This window comes from Dendrobates tinctorius, unplaced genomic scaffold (assembly GCF_039654945.1).
Source record: "Dendrobates tinctorius isolate UK_male_01 unplaced genomic scaffold, ASM3965494v1 ptg000016l, whole genome shotgun sequence".
In the NCBI taxonomy this organism is placed as follows: domain Eukaryota; kingdom Metazoa; phylum Chordata; class Amphibia; order Anura; family Dendrobatidae; genus Dendrobates; species Dendrobates tinctorius.
In genome coordinates, this window is record NW_027361684.1 from 16,459,972 (window position 1) to 16,481,467 (window position 21,496).

A 21,496-nucleotide genomic window follows, 5' to 3' on the forward strand; every position below is an offset into this window, starting at 1 on the left:
TTACAATCTACAATGAGGTGGGGGAGATACAAAGCACAGGTTTATATTTACAATGATGTATTTACAATGACGGTCCAGCCATCTTCAGGGGGTGGGGGTTAGATGGAGATAGTGAATGGGCTACACACACACAAACATGACTTTGATTACTGAATGTGATAGGCCGCTCTGAACAAATGTGTTTTGAGCGAGCGCCTAAAACTATGCAAATTGTGGATGGTCCTAATATCTTGGGGTAGAGCATTCCAGAGGATTGGCGCAGCACGGGAGAAGTCTTGGAGTCGGGAGTGGGAGGTACGGATTAGGGCAGAGGTTAGTCGAAAGTCATTTGCAGAGCGCAGCGGTCGGTTAGGCCGATAGACAGAAATGAGGGAGGAGATGTAAGGGGGTGCCGCACTGTGGAGAGCTTTGTGGGTGAGAACAAGTACTTTGAATTGTACCCTGTAATGAATTGGCAGCCAGTGTAACGACTGGCGAAGAGCGGACGCGTCTGAGTAACGATTAGCCAGATGGACAACCCTGGCTGCTGCATTAAGGATAGACTGGAGGGGGGAGAGTCGAGTGAGAGGGAGGCCAATTAATAGAGCATTACAGTAGTCTAGGCGGGAGTGGATCAGGGCGACAGTGAGAGTTTTTGTTGTTTCCATGGTGAGAAAAGGGCGGATTCTAGAGATGTTCTTTAGGTGTAAGCGGCATGAGCGGGCAAGAGATTGTATATGGGAGGTGAAGGAGAGATCGGAGTCGAACATAACACCCAGACAGCGCACCTGCTGTCGGGGTGTTATTATGGTGCCACCCACAGAGAGGGAAATGTCAGATTTAGGGAGGTTAGTAGATGGTGGGAGCAGAAGAAGTTCAGTTTTGGAGAGGTTGAGTTTCAGATAGAGAGCAGACATGATGTTGGAGACTGCAGACAGACAGTCAGTGGCGTTCTGTAGTACAGCGGAGGTAAGGTCAGGGGATGATGTGTACAGTTGTGTGTCATCAGCATAAAGATGGTACTGAAAGCCAAATCTGCTGATGGTCTGTCCAATTGGGGCCGTATAGAGAGAGAAGAGAAGGGGGCCAAGGACTGAGCCCTGAGGTACCCCAACAGTGAGAGGAAGAGGAGATGAAGTGGAGCCAGAAAACAGAACACTGAAGGAGCGGTCGGAAAGATAGGAGGAGAACCAGGAAAGAGCAGTGTCCTTAATGCCTAGTGACTGGAGCCTAGAGAGTAGGAGAGGATGGTCAACAGTGTCGAAAGCTGCAGAAAGGTCGAGAAGAATGAGCAGAGAATGGTCACCATTACGTTTTGCTGTCAGAAGGTCATTGGTCACTTTGATGAGTGCAGTTTCTGTCGAATGTAGGGGGCGGAAACCGGACTGTGAAGGGTCTAGGAGGGAGTGAGTGGAGAGGTAATGGGTAAGGCGTGAGTATATCAGGCGCTCCAAGAGTTTAGAGATGAAGGGGAGATTGGAGACTGGTCTGTAGTTGTTTGTGCAGGATGGGTCAAGGGTGGGTTTCTTTAGTAATGGAGTAATGATAGAGTGTTTGAAGGAGGAGGGGAAAATGCCAGAGGAGAGGGAGAGATTAAAGATTGTAGTTAGGTGAGTTGTGACGACTGGGGAGAGAGACTGGAGGAGATGTGAGGGAATGGGGTCGGTTGTGCATGTAGTCGGACGAGAAGAGGAGAGGAGCCTGGAGACTTCTTCTTCTGTGATGGGAGCAAATGTGGAGAGTGAGCCAGGGGAAATGCAGGGAGGGATGGGAGTCTCTGAAGGTCTGACCCAGTAGTGTAGCCATCAGGGGAGCAGAGGGTGTAGTCACCCCGGGCCCCACACTCTGAGGGGCCCACCCAGAGCTATGCCACCCTTAACTGTATTGGTGTATACAGCACAATCTCCCTACACAATCACTCTGTGTTCTGTAGATCAGCAGGTGCACATGCAGGATGTCCGAGTGTGGTGATGTCATCTCTCCATAGCGGAACTCTGATGTCCAGTGCGTGCGCCAGTGTTTTGCAGGAGGATTCGTCAGGATCCTGCAGTAGGTGAGTATATTATGTTTTTATTTTAGTTAAAATGTATGGTGTAACTGAGAGGACCTCATACAGTGTGGGGCCCCTCATACATTGTAGGGACTACTGTGGAGGCCTTCATACAGTGCGGGGCCACCATAAAATGTAGGGGTTATTATACAGTTTGGTAGCTAATGTAGGGGCCATTATATAGTATGGGAGCCCACGTGAGGGGCATTATATAGAATGGGAGCTAATGAGGGGACATTATATAGCATGGGAGCTAATGTGACGGGCATTATATAGCATTATATAGGTTAGGAGCTTATGTGGGGGCCATTATATTGCATGGGAGTTAATATGAGGGCCATTATATAGCATGGAAACTAATGTTGGGCCATTAAATAGCATGGGAGCTAACGTGGAGGCCGTTATATAGCATGGGAGCTAATGTGAGGGCCACTATATAGCAAGGGAGCTAATGTAAGGGCCATTATATAGCATGGGAACTAATATGGGGGCCATTATATAGAATGGAAGCTAGCGTGGGGGCCATTATATAACATGGGAGCTAATGGGCGGGCCATTATATAGCATGGGAGAGAAAGTGGGGGCCATTATATAGCATGGGAGCTAATGTGCGGGCCATTATATAGCAGCATAAGAACTAATGTGGGGTCATAATATAGCATAAGAGCTAACATGGGGGACATTATCACTTTCTAAGGGCAAAATGTGGACACTGTTTTCTAGACCCTTACACAGGGCACTAATATATTTTAGGGGGGAATTTTACCATCTAGAGGGCACAAATGAGGCATTATTACTATGTAAGGGGCTCAGTGGTGGGCATTATTATGTGGGGCTGTAAGAGGAGCCCCGTTTTTGTACCACACCGCAAGTACAGTAATAGGGGCACATATGGCAGAAGCGTCTCAGCATTAAGGTATCAGCAGGATGAGGAGTTTGTGCAGGTTGGGGATAGATGGGGACGGTGCTGGAAATGTGAGGTCAGATGTGCCTTTGCTGTAATCTCTGTGAACTCAGGATGGGGTATATACAGTATATATATATATATACTAGATGGTGGCCTGATTCTAACGCATCGGGTATTCTAGAATATGGCCAATTCGCATGCGTTTTCTCGTGGAAAACATGCGTTTTTCACGCGATTTTCACGTGCGGAATTCAAGCACATTCCAAGTGATTTGAAGCATCGCTTGGAGTGCGATTTACAGGTTGGTCTCACTTGTCAAGCATAGTGTTTGACAATTGTGATCAACTTTTTACTATTGATGCTGCCTATGCAGCATCAATAGTAAAAGATAGAATGTAAAAAATAATATAAAAAAAATAAATAAAAAAAAAGGTTATTCTCACCTTCCGACGGCCCCCAATCTCCTCTCCACGCTCCCGGCATCTTCTGGTCCCAGTAATGCTTAGCGCGAAGGACTGGAGATGACGTCACTCTCGCGAGAGCGCGACGTCATCAGCGGTCTTTCTTTACTGGGACCGGAAGATGATGGGCATATGGTGAGAGGAGGGAAAGAGTCTGGGGGCCGTCGGAAGGTGCGCATATCACTATTTTTTATTTGAATTCTATTTTTTACAGATTTATGGTACCCAGGGCCTGAAGGAGAGTCTCCTCTCCTCCCGACCCTGGGTACCATCCGCACATTAGGCCGCAACCAATCAGCGACGCGGGTGGCTGGACTGCGCCTGTCACTGATTGGTCGTGGCCAGTAGGCCACGACCAATCAGCGACGCGGGATTTCCGTTACAGACAGAATTAGACGATTATATAGCATATATATATATATATATATATATATACCAGGATGGGGCCCAGGCAGGATAAGGGACATATATACCAGAATGGGGGGGACATATGTACTGTATCCGTATAGATGTGTGTATATACATATATATACACCAGAATGAGGGAGGGGGTCGGTCCAAACCCTGCACCAGGGCCTGTTGCACTTTAGTTACACCACTGCCGAAAACCAGCCAAGAGCATCGCTCAAAAATCTCCAGCGCTCCCATTAACTGTGAATGGAGCAGTGTGCAAGATCGAACACCGCTCCATTCAGGCCTGTTTCTCAGTATCAATGGGGACCCCAGTGGTCAGATTTACTGCAATCTCAAAGTTATTCCCTATTTAATGCATACGGGATCATTTTCAAACTTGAGAATACCCTTTTAATGATACCTAAAGGATATACCGTAGATTTGGAAAATTCATTAAAATACTATAGATGTTACCTGAGAATTCATATTTTACTTTAATTATTGTATTGTTAACGTTGTTACTTTTGACTTGTGTTTTGAAACTGTTAAACTGTAAAGCGCTGCGGAATATGTTGGCGCTATATAAATAAAGTTTATTATTATTATTATTATTATTATTATTATTATTATTATTATTATTAATGGACCAAAAATGTATTGAGACTCCTTTAGAAAACATTGGCGTTATCTTACATATTTGGTGGGAGTTCAATGTATTGGAAATCTCTCATGGGCTTCTTTTTCTAGAAGAAACCTATGTCCTCCGCAAGCTTTACTTGATATTTTTAGACTGCATATGAGTGAGATGTTGCACTTATTTCTGGGGGGTTTTTAGCAGCTGGCATCCTTCCTTGGTTGCTAACCTGGGTGACAATGTTAATATGCAAATGCATGTAAAAAGTCCAATGAAGTGGTAACTAGCTGGAGGGGGAGGTTATGGAAATCCCTGCTAATTCTCCATCTTTGACACTTCTGTGGCTTTTCCCCTCAGCAGGGGGCACAGGAGAACTTCCTGAGGCTGAACAAGCCTCATCATAGGGGCTTAGTCACTGCTCTCATCCCCCCTCACACTTCAGGGTGGAACACAAGAGTCAGCAACAGGGGAGGAATAATAACCAGGCCACTCAGATATTGGAGTCACAGTAATAAGAAGCAGCTGCTGGCAGCTGGGCCGCCTCTTCTTTCCTCCCTGTTGCCTTAGTTCTTGTGAAGTGGGGACAACGCCACATTATTTCCACTGATTTCCAGGTAAGTTAATGCTGCCAGGCACAACAGATGGCGTCTGGAGCAGCGCTCCTAAATCCCTTCTTCATGGAAATATTGGGATCATTCTGTAGATTATGTTGATTTTATTACTGTATGTCTTATTATTAATTCTAAAGCTCCTATAAAAGAGTATTCCCATCTCCACCATCACGCAACTCTAAAATCAGCGCAGGTAGAAGAGTCGGTGCAAATGGATTCGCAGAGCCGCGTCCCGCGTCCAACATGGCAGCTGGACGGGAGCCCCGAGTACCTCCGCCTACCTTCGGACAGCCACGGCTGCTCTTTTGAATAGTCAGCATGCCATGATGTCACGTTATGACCTCTCGCCACGGATCGTAGATTAGTGACAAGGCTGGTGGTCCGGGTCCTGAGAAACAAATCGCGCTAAGGCTGGGGTCTCGCTACAGTATAAAAAACATCCAGGGTTGCAGCCAGAAGAGTGGGACAATTTTCTTCTCATTTGACATCCATATACAATCCGCTTTTTTTTTTTTCTTATAGCAGCAGCTATTAACCATTTACAGGACCATTTACAGTTTCCTATGTTACAGAATTGCAATGTATCCATGAAAATCGGATGCTATACTGTGGCTCCGTATGGCATCTAAGCTTTTTCAGGCACCAATAGATAGGTGAGATGCATCTTTTGTTTGGCGGAAAATATGCAGGCTGCAACTTTTTAACATGCAGATTTAGTCAGTCAAAAAATGTGTTCACCTGCACTGTCCCATTGAATAACTTTAGTCTGAGCGAGATCTGTTTTTTTAACATATAGCTCTTGGAACAAAAATACGGTCGTGTGTATGAGCCCTAACTAGTAGCCAGCTCTCTGTGCTCCGATGTGACCATAACCCCATTAACTTTTAGGGTATGTTTCCATGGTCAGCAAACGCTGCGGGTTGCAGAGACCAGATGTTACAGCATAGTGGAGGGGATTTCATGAAATCCCATGTCCATTATTGCCGTCCCGGCGTAACCGGACATGTGGCGCTCTCCGTCTCCGCAATATAAAATCACACGTACAATGTATAGGACACGGTGATTCCGCACGGTTCAATGAACTCATGCGGAATCATCTGCGTTCAGAAGCGCTTTGGGCGCAGCACATGTCCGCTCCTACCAAAGACCTGCCGGTTTCTGCCCTTGGAAACATACTCATGGTAACGGTGGCACAGACCACTCAGCTGGTTCCAAAGTTTCGACTTGGCGCACAGACAGCCCTTTTAATTCCTGGGTGATGTAAATAGCAAAATGGTACAAGCAAGGTACTGTATATAACAATTGTATAGCAATTAGTGATGAGCAAATGTTCTTAGATAAGGTGTCATCTGAGCAGGCTCTGGTGCTAACCGAGTGTCTTCGGCGTGCTCGAAAAATATGTTCAAGCCCCTGCGGCTGTTTGACAGCCACAACACATGCAGGGGGGGATTACTTGTTTGTTAGGCAATCCATGCATGTGTTGTGGTTGTCGAACAGCCGCGAAACATGCAGGCGCGGGAACTCGAACATAGTATTCGAGCACGCCGAAGACTCTCGGTTAGCACCTGAGCATGCTCAGATAACACCTTATCCCAGCACATTCACTCATCATCACTAATTGCAATACATAACATAATACATAAAATGAATAAATGAGTGGTACAGAGGCAGAAGGGAGCTTGTCTACACGGGATTACACTATACTACATTGCTAAGGTGCATTGTGTGGAGCAAAAATAACAAAAACTGTACATCTATAAAGGGAATACAGATCATGTGCATAAGAGCCGTGGATCTGTAGGGTAAATATAAATGAGGATGGGGACGTATATGGCTTTGTGGTGGCAGGACTCATGTCACTGCCATGGTGGCTCCTTGTGTTGTTACTCGTTGCCATGCCTGTGCTGGCTGCACACTGTTCCTGGTTAGGATCAGTCCTCCCGGCTGTAGGACTTGTGCCTGTGTTAGATGCGGTTCAAATCTTTTGGAATTTCCTGCTCTCATGTTACGGCCACAATTCTGCAGATTTTGCCCCAGTCAGGCTTTGTGCAGCATTGTTATGGGATGATCCAGCATGGCTCTCCGGCACACACTGGGCTTTATGTAAACTCTCTCTCTGAGATGTTTCATGAATGAGGTAAGATGTTTTTTTTATTAACTTTCGGAAAGTATTTTCTGGCTTCTCTTGGCTTTTCATTAATGGCACATTGATTCTTAATGTTTCTCTTTCTGAATGTCTCACATAGAAAATGTGCCGTAATCCCTCAGGAGGCGAGTGTTGTTATAGTGTCCAGATGTTTCGTGTATGCGGCCCCAGGCTGCACTTACTATAGGATGGCGGATACTGAGCTGGATTTGTAGCGCCTGTGATTTTCCTAGACACACATTAGGCCCCTTTCACATGTCCCTGTTTCCGGTACCCGTACCAGAGACATGTACACACTCACTATAATCTATGGGACTGCACACATGTCCGTGTTTTCACACTGACCGTGTGTCTGTGTGACAGAGTGGAGAGGGACAAGGTAGCACGCATAGCATACGCGCCCACACGTCATGTGGCCACTGACTCAGAGCGGCTCAGGCGCATGCGCACATCTGACATGAAGCTGGGGCTGTCAGTGTGCATGCATCAATGCCAAGGTTTAGTAATGGAGAGGGGTCTGTCAGACACCCCCATCACTAACCCGGTTATAAAACAAAAACACACATCAAAAAATACACTCCCCCACACTTTCCCTGGTTCACCAATTTATGGAAAGAAAAACCCCATGAAGGTCCAACGTAGTCCAGGGAATCCAATGTTGTCCAAAAATGGAAACCTGAAAAACATAAAAAGATAGAAATTAAGACAAGACACTGTCTTTCGTTCCAGTTTATTACAAAAATACTCCCACGCAGGTTTGACAGAGTCCAGCGATTCCCACGACGTACCCCAAATCCAGTCCTGGTGACTGTGACTAGCAGTAACGTCACTGACATCACCGCTGTTCACAGTCACCAGGTCTCGGAGCGCAGCATGAATAGCCGTGATGTCAGTAGCATAGCAACATATCACAAGAAATAGCATCCATCAGCCCATGGCTCATGGCTGCATCGTTTTCATGACTCTATCTTATCCATGTAATCTGAGAGCCATGTAATGTAGGAGTAGAGAGTGTGATTACATTGATGTGTCATTTACTGGGCTGTTTTGCTGTTTCAATACAATCAGTGTATTATTAGCAGGAGATTATCAGTACAGGACAACTGGCCTTGCCACCTAGAACAACCACACCTCCATCACTGATTAGCAACTTTCTGTAACTATACATTGTACACAGAGAGCTGACAATCAGTGGTGTGGGCGGGGTTATACACAGGTCAGCCTTCAGAGCTCTGCCAGATCTACAGCAGAGAAAACTGATTCTATCATAACTGCTGCACCCACTAAACTAAGTGATACATCGCTAGAATCAGTTTCTTTGTCTCTACCGCATGCTGCTGTCTGATTACATAGAAAAACCTGCTGCTAGATTCTCTTAAAATCAGTGGCATTATTGGGTCGCCCTCCCAGGGCCTTGGGGTACTCGGTATCGGGCCCGATGAGCCTCAATGGGAGATGTCACGGCAGCTGGGACCCGGCCCGTGGCCCTGGGCGCCCATTGTAAAAAAGGGGGAAAGTTTATAAGTGATTTGTGACGCCACCTGTGGTGTTCGGCAATGTAGATGTAAGCCGACGCTGCAGACAGATCCTCTGGGACAGATGGTGTGGTGCAGCAGTGATGTTGTAGCCCTCCACAGGCAGGGCTGTAGTCCCAGGGCAGTGTAGGTGAAGTGACACTTAGATGGTGTAGTGTCAGGTGCAAGGGATGCAGCAGTGCTGGGCAGGTTGGTGCAGGAATAAGTGGAGGACACCAGGGCATGTAGTTCCAAAGCTTTACCCACAGTCTGTTGCAGGTACAGGTGCCCGCATCCGTGCCATGTCCTCCGGGTCAGGAGCTCAGCCAACTTCCCGGCAAGATGAAGTACTCCTTTCCAACACTCCGCCAACATATGTGCCTTTTCTGAACGTCTCCTCTTATAGCGCCTTTGAGTGAAGTACTCCTAGTACTGAGTTACACTGGAGTTCCTCCTGTCAGATGTTCCTATGAACTCTACTTGTACGGCAGACAGCTGTAGCCTGCTTCGGGGACTCCTTGCTATTAAGTCCCGGCTCACTAATATGTTGCTGTTGTGCCCCCAAGTCTTGTGTGGAATAAAGTGGTCACTACTTCTATTCCTCCGGTGTCTGCTGCAGGACCATTAGTATCCGTACAACCTCGGGGACCGGACCCCGGCCTTGCGCTTAGAACTTGAAAAGGGTTCTCCTCTAACCCTGGTCCTTGTTCTCTTATTCTCCTCACGTTCCGTGCTAATCCTTCTTCCCAATGGAGAATCAAGCTTCTTTTCTCTGTCTCTTTCCTGTGCCAGCAGACCCAGATCACTGTGGCCTGCTGCAGCATTTCCTTCTTCCATCCCTCTCCCGGGGATCTTTTCTGTCTCACACTCTGTCCTTCTACATCCTCATTCACTGACTGAATGAAAGACTGACTGACTGCCTCAACTCTTCCCGCTCTTTTATGTGAACTAACTCCACCCGCCTCCCAGCACGTTTCGTGTTCCAAGCAGGGAGCCACCAGTGGGTGCTTTGCTATACTCCAAGCAGGGAGCCGCCGGAGGTGCTTTGCTACACTACTTACTTTGTGGTGTGGGTTGTAGGTGTTGGAGTGTGGTCAGGTGTCTCCACCTTACCTGGATAGTGTAGTACCACATCTCAGGAGGAGGTGCAGAACCTCTGTGGCGACTGAACCCTCAGGGGCGCCACATAATAACTTATGGGTGATGGGTATCAGTGGTAGAAGGTACAGTGGTATCTGTCACCCATAGTTAATAATAGCAGCCTTTTAAAGGAGTTATCTGGGACTGGTTTATTTTCTTACTACGGGACTAAGAACTAGCAACTATCTGCCTGGTCTGCCCGAAGCCAGATCAGAGAGGTCATGTACCGCTCCTGCCAGCGACTCTGCTGCTTCACTCTAACAGCGTAGCTCTTCTTCTTCTGGGCTGCTCTTTTGACAGGGCGTGATTGCCGACATCATGCTGATTGACAGCTGGCTCCCAGCAGTTAGGAAGCAGGGAGCTGTCTCTCAATTAGTATGATGTCTGCAGTCATGTCACGTCAACAGAGCAGGCCTGAAGAGAAGCAGCTGCTCTGTTGAGGTGATGGCAGCAGAAGCCACAGATTCATCAGCAGGAGTGGTCCGTCACCGACCTGAGCCGGCAAATTCGGCAGCGGACAGATCACGCAGGTAGTTAGCAACTACTTGCCTGTTAGTTCTTAGGCCCAAAGTGACAAAATAAAATAGTCCCATAACTCCTTTAATGGATATGTCATGAAAGGGTTTACAGTGTATCTTTTAAATAGATCTTATATTAGTCTATATATGTTCCAAGCTTGAAAGAAGTCCCTAGAGTCTTCTCCCTGCGCCTTTTTCTCATTATTGACAGGTTTCACCCTATGTGAGACAGTGAAGAGGAGTGAGGAGGGGAAAAGCCACGGAGGTCCTCCATCTTGAACTTTTCAACTTGTCCCATGACGGCTACTAAAAGTGTCTTATCTGAAACATTGCAGCATTTCAGAGTAAAACATATACGGCTGCAATATCAAAACTAGATTCTGAGCCATATGTGATTCGGGCAGGAAGAATCAGCAGTCTGGTGCACTTTAATGTATTTAGGCTGGTTTCACGCGTCCTGATATTTCTGGTACCGGGAAAAATGGTACCGGAGATGTCTGTGTTTGTGTGTCCGTGTGTCCATTTGTCAGATCCGTGTGGCATCCGTGTGCTATCCGTGTGTACCATCCGTGTGTGATCCGTGTGCTGTCCGTGTACTGTCCGTTTATTGAAACAATTTATTTCAATGTTAACCCTATGACTTTTCAAAAGCACACGGATGACACACGGACGGCACACAGACGCCATCCGTGTTTGGTACGTGTTTACACGGACCCATTCACTTGTATGGCTCCGTGTGATCCGTGCTGTCGCTCCATAACGGACATGTCAACGTGTTTTGCACACGGACACATGGCCCGTGAAAACACGCTGACATGTACATAGACCGATTCATTTGAATGGGTCTATGTGTATCAGTGTCTCCGGTACGTGAGAAAACTGTCACCACACGTACCGGAGACACTGACGTGTGAAACTGGCCTTAGGCTATGTGCACACGCTGCGGATTCTGCTGCGGATTGGCCTCTGCGGATCCACAGGTAAAACCGCAGGTAAATTGACCTGCGGTTTTACCTGCGGATTGGCCTGTGGTTTGACACCTGGACAATGGAATAGGTGGCAAACCGCAGCGGAATCCGCAGAAAGAAATTACATGTCAATTCTTTCTGCGGATTCAAAACCGCAGCTTTTCCGCAGAGTAAAAATCGCAGCATGTGCACTGCAGATTGTAAATCCCATAGACTTACATTGTACTGTACACTGTCTGCAGAACTGCTGCGGATCCGCAGCAGCCAAATCCGCTGCGGATCCGCAGCATGTGCACATAGCCTTAGTGAATTGAATTTACAATCCGCTGTGCAAATGCTGCGGATTTTTAACTGCGGAAAAGCTGCGGTTTTGAATCTGCGGATTCCGCTGCGGTTTGCCACCTATTCCATTGTCCAGGTGTCAAACCGCAGGGGAAAGCCACTGGCCAATCCGCAGGTAAAACCGCAGGTCATTTTAGCTGCGGTTTTACCTGCGGATCCGCGGATACAAATCCGCGGGTGCATCCGCAGCATGTGCACATAGCCTTAAGGGGCCTTTACACATAGCGATATCGCTAGCGATATCGCTAAAGCGTCACCGATTTTGTGACGCAGCAGCGATATCGGTAGCGACATTGCTATGTGTGATACTTACCTCCGACCGGCTCCCCCGCTGTCTGTCACTGATCGCGCGAGATCGTCCAGTTCCATTTCTCGTCGGGCGCTTCCTGCTGGGCTTCCTGCTGGCGCCTACGAGCGACGCGTGGACGCGGGCGGGAGGACGTCAGGATTGCCGCGTCTGAAAGGTAAGTAACGACCGCTGCTGCGTCGCTACATCGCTGTGAGATCTACCTGTGTGACAGCTCACTAGCGACCATTTAGCGATGCACCAGCGATCCTGCCCGGGTCGTATCGTTGTCGGGATCGCTGGTGCATCGCTAAATGTAAAGGGGCCTTTAGGCTGGTCTCACACATCCAGATAATTCCGGTACTGGAGAAAACGGTCCCGGAGCTATCAGTGTCCGTGTGTCCGTGTGGATACGTAGGCCATCCGTGTTACATCCGTGTGCTGTCCATGTGTCATGTCCGTGTGGTGTCTGTGTGCTGTCTGTGTGAATACGTATCCCACACAAAGCATTTGACGCCAAATTGAGGTGTTAAGGCATTAATTAAAGGCTTGAAATTGGAAAAGGTGTAATCCATTATTGATTATGGCTTAAAACAGTGCCGAAAATGTGTTGGACAATGACATATCATCTTAGGGGTGTGTGTTAGGACTCTTTTGGCATCACAAATATGTCTATTGACAATGATGCGTTGTCCAAAGTCACCAGAGTATAAAGATTCCAGCACTAGGAGCATTTGCCAACTTCACCTCAGAGCATAAAATGATGTCTAGACTTGTGCCAAAGTGTGGACCATATCATCTCTAGACACCTGTCTGCTATTGATACAATTGATTTGAATGTTAACCCTATAAGTTTGAAAACGCACATGGACCGCACACGGACGTGATCCGTGTGCTGTATGTGTTTACACGCACCCATTAACTTGTATGGGTCCGTGTGATCCGTGCGCTCCCACGAACACTGACATGTCTCCGTGTTTTTCTCACGGACACACGGTCCTTGAAAACACGCTGACATGTGCAGAGACACATTCATTTTAATGTGTCTATGTGTGTCAGTGTCTCCGGTACGTGAGAAAGCTGCCACTACACGTACTGGAGCCACTGACGTGTGAAACCGGCCTAAGTGGGAGTTTTCCCTGGTGTATATATTGGAGGCTCTTACGGTAATGTGAACATAGCCTTAAATATGCCACATGGCGTAATATACAAATTCAGATATAAGGCCGGTTTCACATTAGCGCTTTTTAAGCGCACGCACGGCCGGGGGTAGCTCCGCCCCCGAGCCGGCTCTCTGCCCGGCGTGCCCGCCCCTTGCTTGTAGCGCCGCCTCCTAGCGGACAGCGGCGCCTGCGATCGGCGCACCCTATCTTTAGCATAGGGTGCGCAGATCGTGCGCAGGCCGTGCGTTAGTTGCGCTTTGACCTGCGCTGCGCACTTCTGACGGTGCGCCGTGCGCGCCAAAATCCGAAAAGTTCGATTTTGGCGCGCACGGCGCACCGTCAAAAGTGCACAGCGCAGGTCAAAGCGCAACTAGCGCACGGCCTGCGCACGATCTGCGCACCCTATGCTAAAGATAGGGTGCGCCGATCGCAGGCGCCGCTGTCCGCTAGGAGGCGGCGCTACAAGCAAGGGGCGGGCACGCTGGGCAGAGAGCCGGCTCGGGGGCGGAGCTACCCCCGGCCGTGCGTGCGCTTAAAAAGCGCTAATGTGAAACCGGCCTAATATGCTCCATGGAAATACAATTTTGAAGATTAGTTTTTAAAGAGAAGCTGTCAGCAGGATTTAGCCCTATAAACTAAATCCATGGCCATAATGGTGCTGTGATGCTGATTAATATCATACCTGATGTAAAGGGATACGCACCTTGTGAAGTTTTCATAAAATGGCATCTTGTGTGCTTCGGGGCAGGATCTTCTTCTGATTCTCCACCCCCCCCCCCCACCAGCCTCTTCTGCTTCTTGTATAGGTTACTGATTATTCAATAACCCACCTCCTTTTTAAAATTCCTCACCGCCGCCATCATTGTGCGGGCGGCACGTGCACAGTGTGAGTCGGCCTCCCGTGTGCAGGACTTCAATAAAATGGCGCATGCGCAGATCGACATTACAATTCAGTAAATTTTCCACCGAGCCGAAATCTCGATCGGCGCGTGCAGATTTGCACACTGGACGCCGACTCACACTGCGCACGCACCGCCCAACAGTTTTTAGTTTATATCTAATGGGTAAATACTTTTTACGTTTCAAGTTCAAAAGAGAAAGCTTTAAATTTTTTTTCATTTTTTGGGGGGCTAGGGATGGGTTGAGAAATACTCATGTTTTGTTCAATGTAGGGTAACATAAAACTATTTCTTTTGTAGACATAGTTTAGAGACTTGACAGTTCATAATGAGCGTCCTACCTCCAGTGCGGCGAGATCGGATTGTGGCAGAGCTACCCCAGGTAAGAAGATATGTTACTAATACTACTTTATAGTCTGAGCCCCGCTCCTTCCATTATTCCACAGCATTGCATTAAATTATAATCTAACAGGTTGACATAAATGTTCCATTTTATCAGATTCTGCAATATCAGTATTAGGCTATGTTTACATGTTGCATTTTTGCTGGAGGTTATTTTTTGTTGTGTTTTTTATGCAAATTCTAAGCTGTGTTTTATAGAAACAGCAAAAGCTATGAGATTTCAAAAATCTAATGCACACACATTGCTTTTTTTCTGACTGAATTGGAAAACTGCTGCGTTAGTGAAAACTGCAGCATGTCACTCTTTTCAGTGTTTTTTTCACCCATGAAAAGCAATGAGTAAGAGCATAAAACGCAGCAAAACATGCGGGTATCAACTTTTGCTGTGTTTTTAGTGAAAAAAAAAATGTAGATCCCATTTATTTTCATGATTTTCTCACATTTAAACCATGAAGTTTTGATCTCCTCACCTGAGAATGGCAGTTAGAATTAGAACAGTTTAATTTAATTAATGATATGTGAAAAGTAAGCGCTTTGGCTGACCAAGGTGTGAAATTAAACCATGTCTGACCAACTCAAGGGCTGACCAATGTGTAAAAGTAAAGAGTGTAAAAAGCTTTTTTGAAGAGATGGGTTTTCAGGTTCCATCTGAAGGATCCAAATGTGGTGGATAACTGGACGTGTTGGGGCATAGATTTCCAGAGGATGAGGGATATTCGGGAGAAATCTTGGAGGCGATTGGGTAAGGAGAGAAGGAGGTCTTGGCAGGAGCGGAGATTACGTGAGGGAAGAAATTGGGAGATTAGTTCGGAAATATACGGAGGAGAAAGGTTATGCATGGCCTTGTAGGTCAGGGTTAGTAGTTTAAACTGGATACGCTGGGAAATTTGGAGCCAGTGAAGTAATTTGCAAAGAGGGGAGGCAGAGGAGTAGCGAGGAGAGAGATGAATTAGTCGGGTAGCAGCTGGAGAGGGTGCGAGAGTGTTAGAAGGTAGGCCACAGAGGATGATGTTGCAAGAGTCGAGGAGGGAGATGATTAGAGCATGCACAAACATTTTGGTAGAGTTAGGGTTGAGGAAAGGACTGATTCTGGAAATATTTTTGAGCTTGAGGCAACAGGAAGTGGCGAGAGCTTGGATGTGCGGATTGAAGGACAGGGCAGAGTCAAGGGTTACTCCAAGGCAACTGATTTCTGAGACAGAGGAAAGTGTGATTTCATTTATTGTGATAGATCAGGTAGGGAAGATATGCGAGATGGAGGAAAGATAATTAGTTCAGATTTGTCCATATTGAGCTTGAGGAAGTGAGAGGAGAAGGAGGATATGACTGATAGACACTCTTGGATTCTGTACAGCAGAGAGGTGACATCTGGGCCTGGGAGGTAGATCTGAGTGTCATCAGTATATAGATGGTACTGGATGCCATAGGACTTTATGAGTTGTCCCAGGCCAAGGGTATACAGTGCCTACAAGTAGTATTCAGCCCCCTGCAGATTTAGCAGGTTTGATAAGATGCAAATAAGTTAGAGCCTTCAAACTTCACACAAGAGCAGGATTTATTAACAGATGCATAAATCTTACAAACCAAAAAGTTATGTTGCTCAGTTAAATTTTAATAAATTTTAAACATAAAAGTGTGGGTCAATTATTATTCAACCCCTAGGTTTAATATTTTGTGGAATAACCCTTGTTTGCAATTACAGCTAATAATCGTCTTTTATAAGACCTGATCAGGCCGGCACAGGTCTCTGGAGTTATCTTGGCCCACTCCTCCATGCAGATCTTCTCCAAGTTATCTAGGTTCTTTGGGTGTCTCATGTGGACTTTAATCTTGAGCTCCTTCCACAAGTTTTCAATTGGGTTAAGGTCAGGAGACTGACTAGGCCACTCCAACACCTTGATTTTTTGCCTCTTGAACCAGGCCTTGGTTTTCTTGGCTGTGTGCTTTGGGTCGTTGTCTTGTTGAAAGATGAAATGACGACCCATCTTAAGATCCTTGATGGAGGAGCGGAGGTTCTTGGCCAAAATCTCCTGGTAGGCCATGCTATCCATCTTCCCATGGATGCGGACCAGATGGCCAGGCCCCTTGGCTGAGAAACAGCCCCACAGCATGATGCTGCCACCACCATGCTTGACTGTAGGGATGGTATTCTTGGGGTCATATGCAGTGCCATCCAGTCTCCAAACGTCACGTGTGTGGTTGGCACCAAGGATCTCGATCTTGGTCTCATCAGACCAGAGAACCTTGAACCAGTCTGTCTCAGAGTCCTCCAAGTGATCATGAGCAAACTGTAGACGAGCCTTGACATGACGCTTTGAAAGTAAAGGTACCTTACGGGCTCGTCTGGAACGGAGACCATTGCGGTGGAGTACGTTACGTATGGTATTGACTGAAACCAATGTCCCCACTGCCATGAGATATTCCCGGAGCTCCTTCCTTGTTGTCCTTGGGTTAGCCTTGACTCTTCAGACAAGCCTGGCCTCGGCACGGGAGGAAACTTTCAAAGGCTGTTCAGGCCGTGGAAGGCTAACAGTAGTTCCATAAGCCTTCCACTTCCGGATGATGCTCCCAACAGTGGAGACAGGTAGGCCCAACTCCTTGGAAAGGGTTTTGTACCCCTTGCCAGCCTTGTGACCCTCCACGATCTTGTCTCTGATGGCCTTGGAATGCTCCTTTGTCTTTCCCATGTTGACCATGTATGAGTGCTGTTCACAAGTTTGGGGAGGGTCTTAAATAGTCAGAAAAGGCTGGAAAAAGAGATAATTAATCCAAACATGTGAAGCTCATTGTTCTTTGTGCCTGAAATACTTCTTAATACTTTAGGGGAACCAAACAGAATTCTGTTGGTTTGAGGGGTTGAATAATAAATGACCCTCTGAATAAACTTTTCACAATTTAAAAAAAAATTAAACAAACAAATAACATTCTTTTTTGCTGCAGTGCATTTCACACTTCCAGGCTGATCTACAGTCCAAATGTCACAATGCCAAGTTAATTCTGAATGCGTAAACCTGCTAAATCTGCAGGGGGTTGAATACTACTTGTAGGCACTGTAGATTGAGAAGAGAAGGGGACCTAGGACAGAACCTTGAGAGACACCAACAGAGAGAGGGCGAAATGAGGAGGTAGTGTGGGAGTAGGAAACACTAAATGTGTGGTTGGTAAGGTATGAGGAGATACAGGATAGGGCGAGGACTTTGACACCAAAGTGTCAGGAACACCGCACTGCACTTGCTCACTGAGTACAAAAACAGTGCTCAAAGATACCTGTGGAGCGGGGCAGCAGCGGTGACGATGCGTGCTTCAGACTATCAGGACCTGAAGCACGTGACTGCTGGGGGCGTGACCTAAGCTCCACAGAGCTAGGAGCTGCAGGGAAACTCCTAGAAAGGTAACTACGGGACAAGTTACCAAGGGGCATACACAGGGACATAAACCAGATCAAGCCGAGTCAAAGCACGAGATAGCAGGACAGTACCAAAGGGTTAGACAGAGCGAATAGTCAGGACGTAGCAATAGATCAAAAAACCAGAACGGGCAATGGACGGTACAATAGGGACAAACTGTAATGGAGTAACAATAGCCAAGCCAGGAGGTCAGAACCGGAGAAGACTATAGTACCAAAGCGAGAGACGGAGTACAGAGTGAGGGGACGGACCGGGTCATACACGGGAATCAAACAAGCAATGCAGTATACACGCACACCAGGGGGTCAGACACACAGCCAGAATAACAGTATAGCTGACAGGGAATCCTAGTCTGGAGTGAGTATAAATACCCCTCCCAGATCCAAAGAGAGGCCGGCAAAAGTTAACCGTGTGAGAACAGGACATTAACCATGTCCTAACAATGACACAAAGCAATAGAGGATCTGTAGTAGTAGGCAGTGGTCAACTGTGTAGAATGCAGAGGACAGGTCAAGAAGGAGGAGTATAGAGAATTGTCTGTTAGCTATGGCTGTAAGTAAGTCATTAGTAATTTTGGTCAGGGCAGTCTCAGTGGAATGATGGAGACGGAAGCCATATTGTAGGTTGTCGAAGAGCGAGTTAGATGCTGTTAGCGTGGGTGGTCAGGAGCCGGAATCTCCAGGAGTGGACCCTCTGGACCGTGGCACTGAGGGGCCCCGGGCGAGCTGCCAGGTGGAACCGACCCCTATACAGGGACCGCTAGGTGCAGGCCCAGGGCTTCGAGTACCACGGTAGCCAGTACCGAGAGGGGTGGCTCAGGATGGACTGGAGTAGGACAATGGGACTGAAGTGTAGATGACAGAACAGGGCTGGCACACAGGAGACAGGAATGGAGTAAGACTGTAGACTGGAACGTGGAGGAACTGAAGTGTAGAAGACAGGACAGAGTTGGAACACAGGAGACAGGAATAAAGGAGGACAGAAGGACTGGAGCAGGATGGAACTGGAACACCGGAGGCAGGACTGGAGTAGGACGGCAGGACTGGAACAGGATGGAACAGGAACACCGGAGGCAGGACTGGAGTAGGATGGCAGGACTGGAACAGGATGGAACAGGAACACCGGAGGCAGGACTGGAGTAGGACGGCAGGACTGGCGCAGGATGAAACAGGAACACCGGAGGCAGGACTGGAGTAAGACGGCAGGACTGGAGCAGGATGGATCAGGAACACCGGAGGCAGGAGACGGAGGAAACAGGAACACTGGAGCAGGACTGAGAATAATTGTTAGCGAACACAGAAGACAGGCTGCGAGGCTGCTGCAGGAAACACTGAGGACGGCACCGAGAGACCGTAGACAGCACAGGAGGAAGCAGGGCCCAGTGTGCAAGGTAACACAGCGATCAGACACCTCCCTCAGGGGGAAGCGGCCTGATATCGCCCCGTCTGGTCTGCCATTGGTCCGAAGGTGCTTCCGGGTCAGGGCACAGGCGGAGCACAAGAAGCAGCAGGGAGGCGCGGCCGCGGCCTATGGCGCATGCGCATTGCATGCTGGGATGGCGTCGGCCGTGAGCCCGTCAGAGGTGACCGCCATGGCCGTCGGGTGGAGAGAGGCTGCGGCGTGGGAGCGGAGGCTGGCTGCAGCGTGGGAGCAGAGGTCGGCTGCGGCGTGGGAGCGGAGACCGGGTGAGTATGACGGAGCGGTGTAACAGTACCCCCTCCCCTAAGCCGCCCTCCCCGGAGATTAGCAAGAAATCTCTTGAGGATACGGGGAGCATTGATATTCTCCTGAGGCTCCCAGGATCTCTCCTCAGGACCAAAGCCCTTCCAATCAACAAGAAAGAATGTCCTACCTCTAACCCTCTTCATAGCGAGAATGTCCTGCACTTCAAAGACATCATCGGCACCCACCAGCTGAAGACCAGGATCAGGCAAGGAATGGAAGCGATTCAGCACCACGGGTTTCAGGAGGGAGACGTGGAAGGTGTTCGGGACCCGGAGCGAAGCAGGCAACCTCAATTTGTAGGCGACTTCGCTGATACGTCCAAGAATTTCAAACGGACCGTTGTAGCGTGGTCCCAACTTGTAGGAGGGCAATTTCAACTGGATGAATTTGTAGGAGAGCCAGACTTTGTCCCCAACACGATACGGTGGAGGATCCAATCTCCTTTTGTCAGCATAATTCTTCATCTGATCAGCGGACCTCTTGAGTGACGTATTTGGTCTTGGCCCAAATCTTGGAAAATTCAGAGGACAAGGCGTTGGCCGCGGATACCTCAGAGGCGGGGGATATCGGAAGAGGAACACCAGGATGTCTGCCAAAAACAATGAAGAACGGAGACTTGGCTGAGGACTCGCCAGCATGGTTGTTATAAGCAAACTCTGCCCAATGGGGTAAGTCGACCCAACCGTTCTGGTGGGCGTTGGAGAAATGATGTAGGTACCCCGTCAATGTCTGGTTGGTACGCTCTACCTGTCCGTTGGACTGTGGATGGTAGGCCGAGGAGAAGTCGAGGGAAACGTTCATGAGCTTGCAAAGTGAACGCAAGAACTTGGAGGTAAACTGAACCCCTCGGTCAGACACAATGCGTTGAGGTAGTCCCTGGAGTCTGAAGATTTGGTGAATGAAAACTTTGGCCAGCTCCGGTGCCGAGGGAAGACCGGGCGGAGGGACGAAGTGGGCCATCGTGGAAAAACGATCCACCACCACCAAAATGACTGTGCAGCCCGAAGAGCGGGGTAGGTCGGTGCTGAAATCCATGGCGATGTTTTCCCAAGGAACCGTAGGAACGGGCAACGGAAGTAACAAGCCGGACGGAGGTCTTCGTGGCACTTTGTTTTTAGCACAGAATGGACAAGAAGCCACAAAGTCGAGTACATCTTGGCGAAGCGTGGGCCACCAGTAGTGACGCGTGATAAGATCAAGGGTCTTGGAGGAGTGCCCCATAGGAGGACCTTTCGCTTGAGGTTCTCAGGCACAAGTGTCTTGCCTGGAGGAGGAATAAGCCAGTTCACTGGAACCACTGTGATGATCCTAGTGGGATCAATGATATGCGAAGGTTCCTCCGTTGTTTCATGTGACTGGAAGACCCTGGAAAGGGCGTCGGCTTTGGTATTCTTGTTGCCAGGACGGAAATGAAGCTCGAAGTCAAATCGGGCGAAAAATAAGGACCATCTGGCCTGACGAGGGTTGAGTCTCTGGGCAGACTGGAGATAGGCCAGATTCTTGTGGTCCAAGAAGATGACAAAGGGATGAACAGCTCCTTCCAGGAGGTGACGCCATTCCTCCAAGGCCAACTTGATGGCCAGGAGTTCCCGGTCGCCGATCGAGTAGTTACACTCGGATGGGGAGAAGGCCTTCGAGAAGAAGCCACAAGGATGCAGGTGACAGAAGGCGGTTCTCTGGGACAATACTGCCCCGGCACCTGTCGAGGAAGCGTCCACCTTGAGTACAAAAGGTCGAGTGCTCTCAGGGCGATGCAGGACCGGAGCCATGGCGAAAACCCGTTATAGGGTCAGAAAGGCCTCCTCCACCTCAGGAGTCCCCTTACAGGTGAGAGCAGAAATAGGTCTTGTGATCGCGGAGAAGTGGGAGACAAATTGCTGGTAATAATTGGCGAATCCGAGAAATTGTTGTATTGCCTTTACTCCGACGGGGCAAGGCCATTTGAGAATGG

At 48.3% G+C, this 21,496-nt stretch overlaps 1 protein-coding gene across 4 annotated transcripts in view; it reads left to right on the forward strand.

The window, feature by feature from the left end:
• Nucleotides 1-4,814: 4,814 nt before the first annotated feature.
• The window catches only part of RAB34 (RAB34, member RAS oncogene family), a 53,656-nt gene continuing 36,974 nt past the window's right edge, over nucleotides 4,815-21,496 (forward strand). The window contains exons 1-2 of one of the 4 annotated variants that reach the window (XM_073565513.1): nucleotides 4,815-5,038; nucleotides 14,312-14,393. In XM_073565513.1, coding sequence (XP_073421614.1) covers nucleotides 14,340-14,393 — 54 coding nt within the window. In that variant the 5' untranslated portion in view covers nucleotides 4,815-5,038; nucleotides 14,312-14,339. Of the gene's footprint in view, nucleotides 5,039-6,998; nucleotides 7,173-13,956; nucleotides 14,177-14,311; nucleotides 14,394-21,496 lie in introns of those variants that run through there. The other 3 variants (XM_073565516.1, XM_073565514.1, XM_073565515.1) reach the window with 3 other exon arrangements.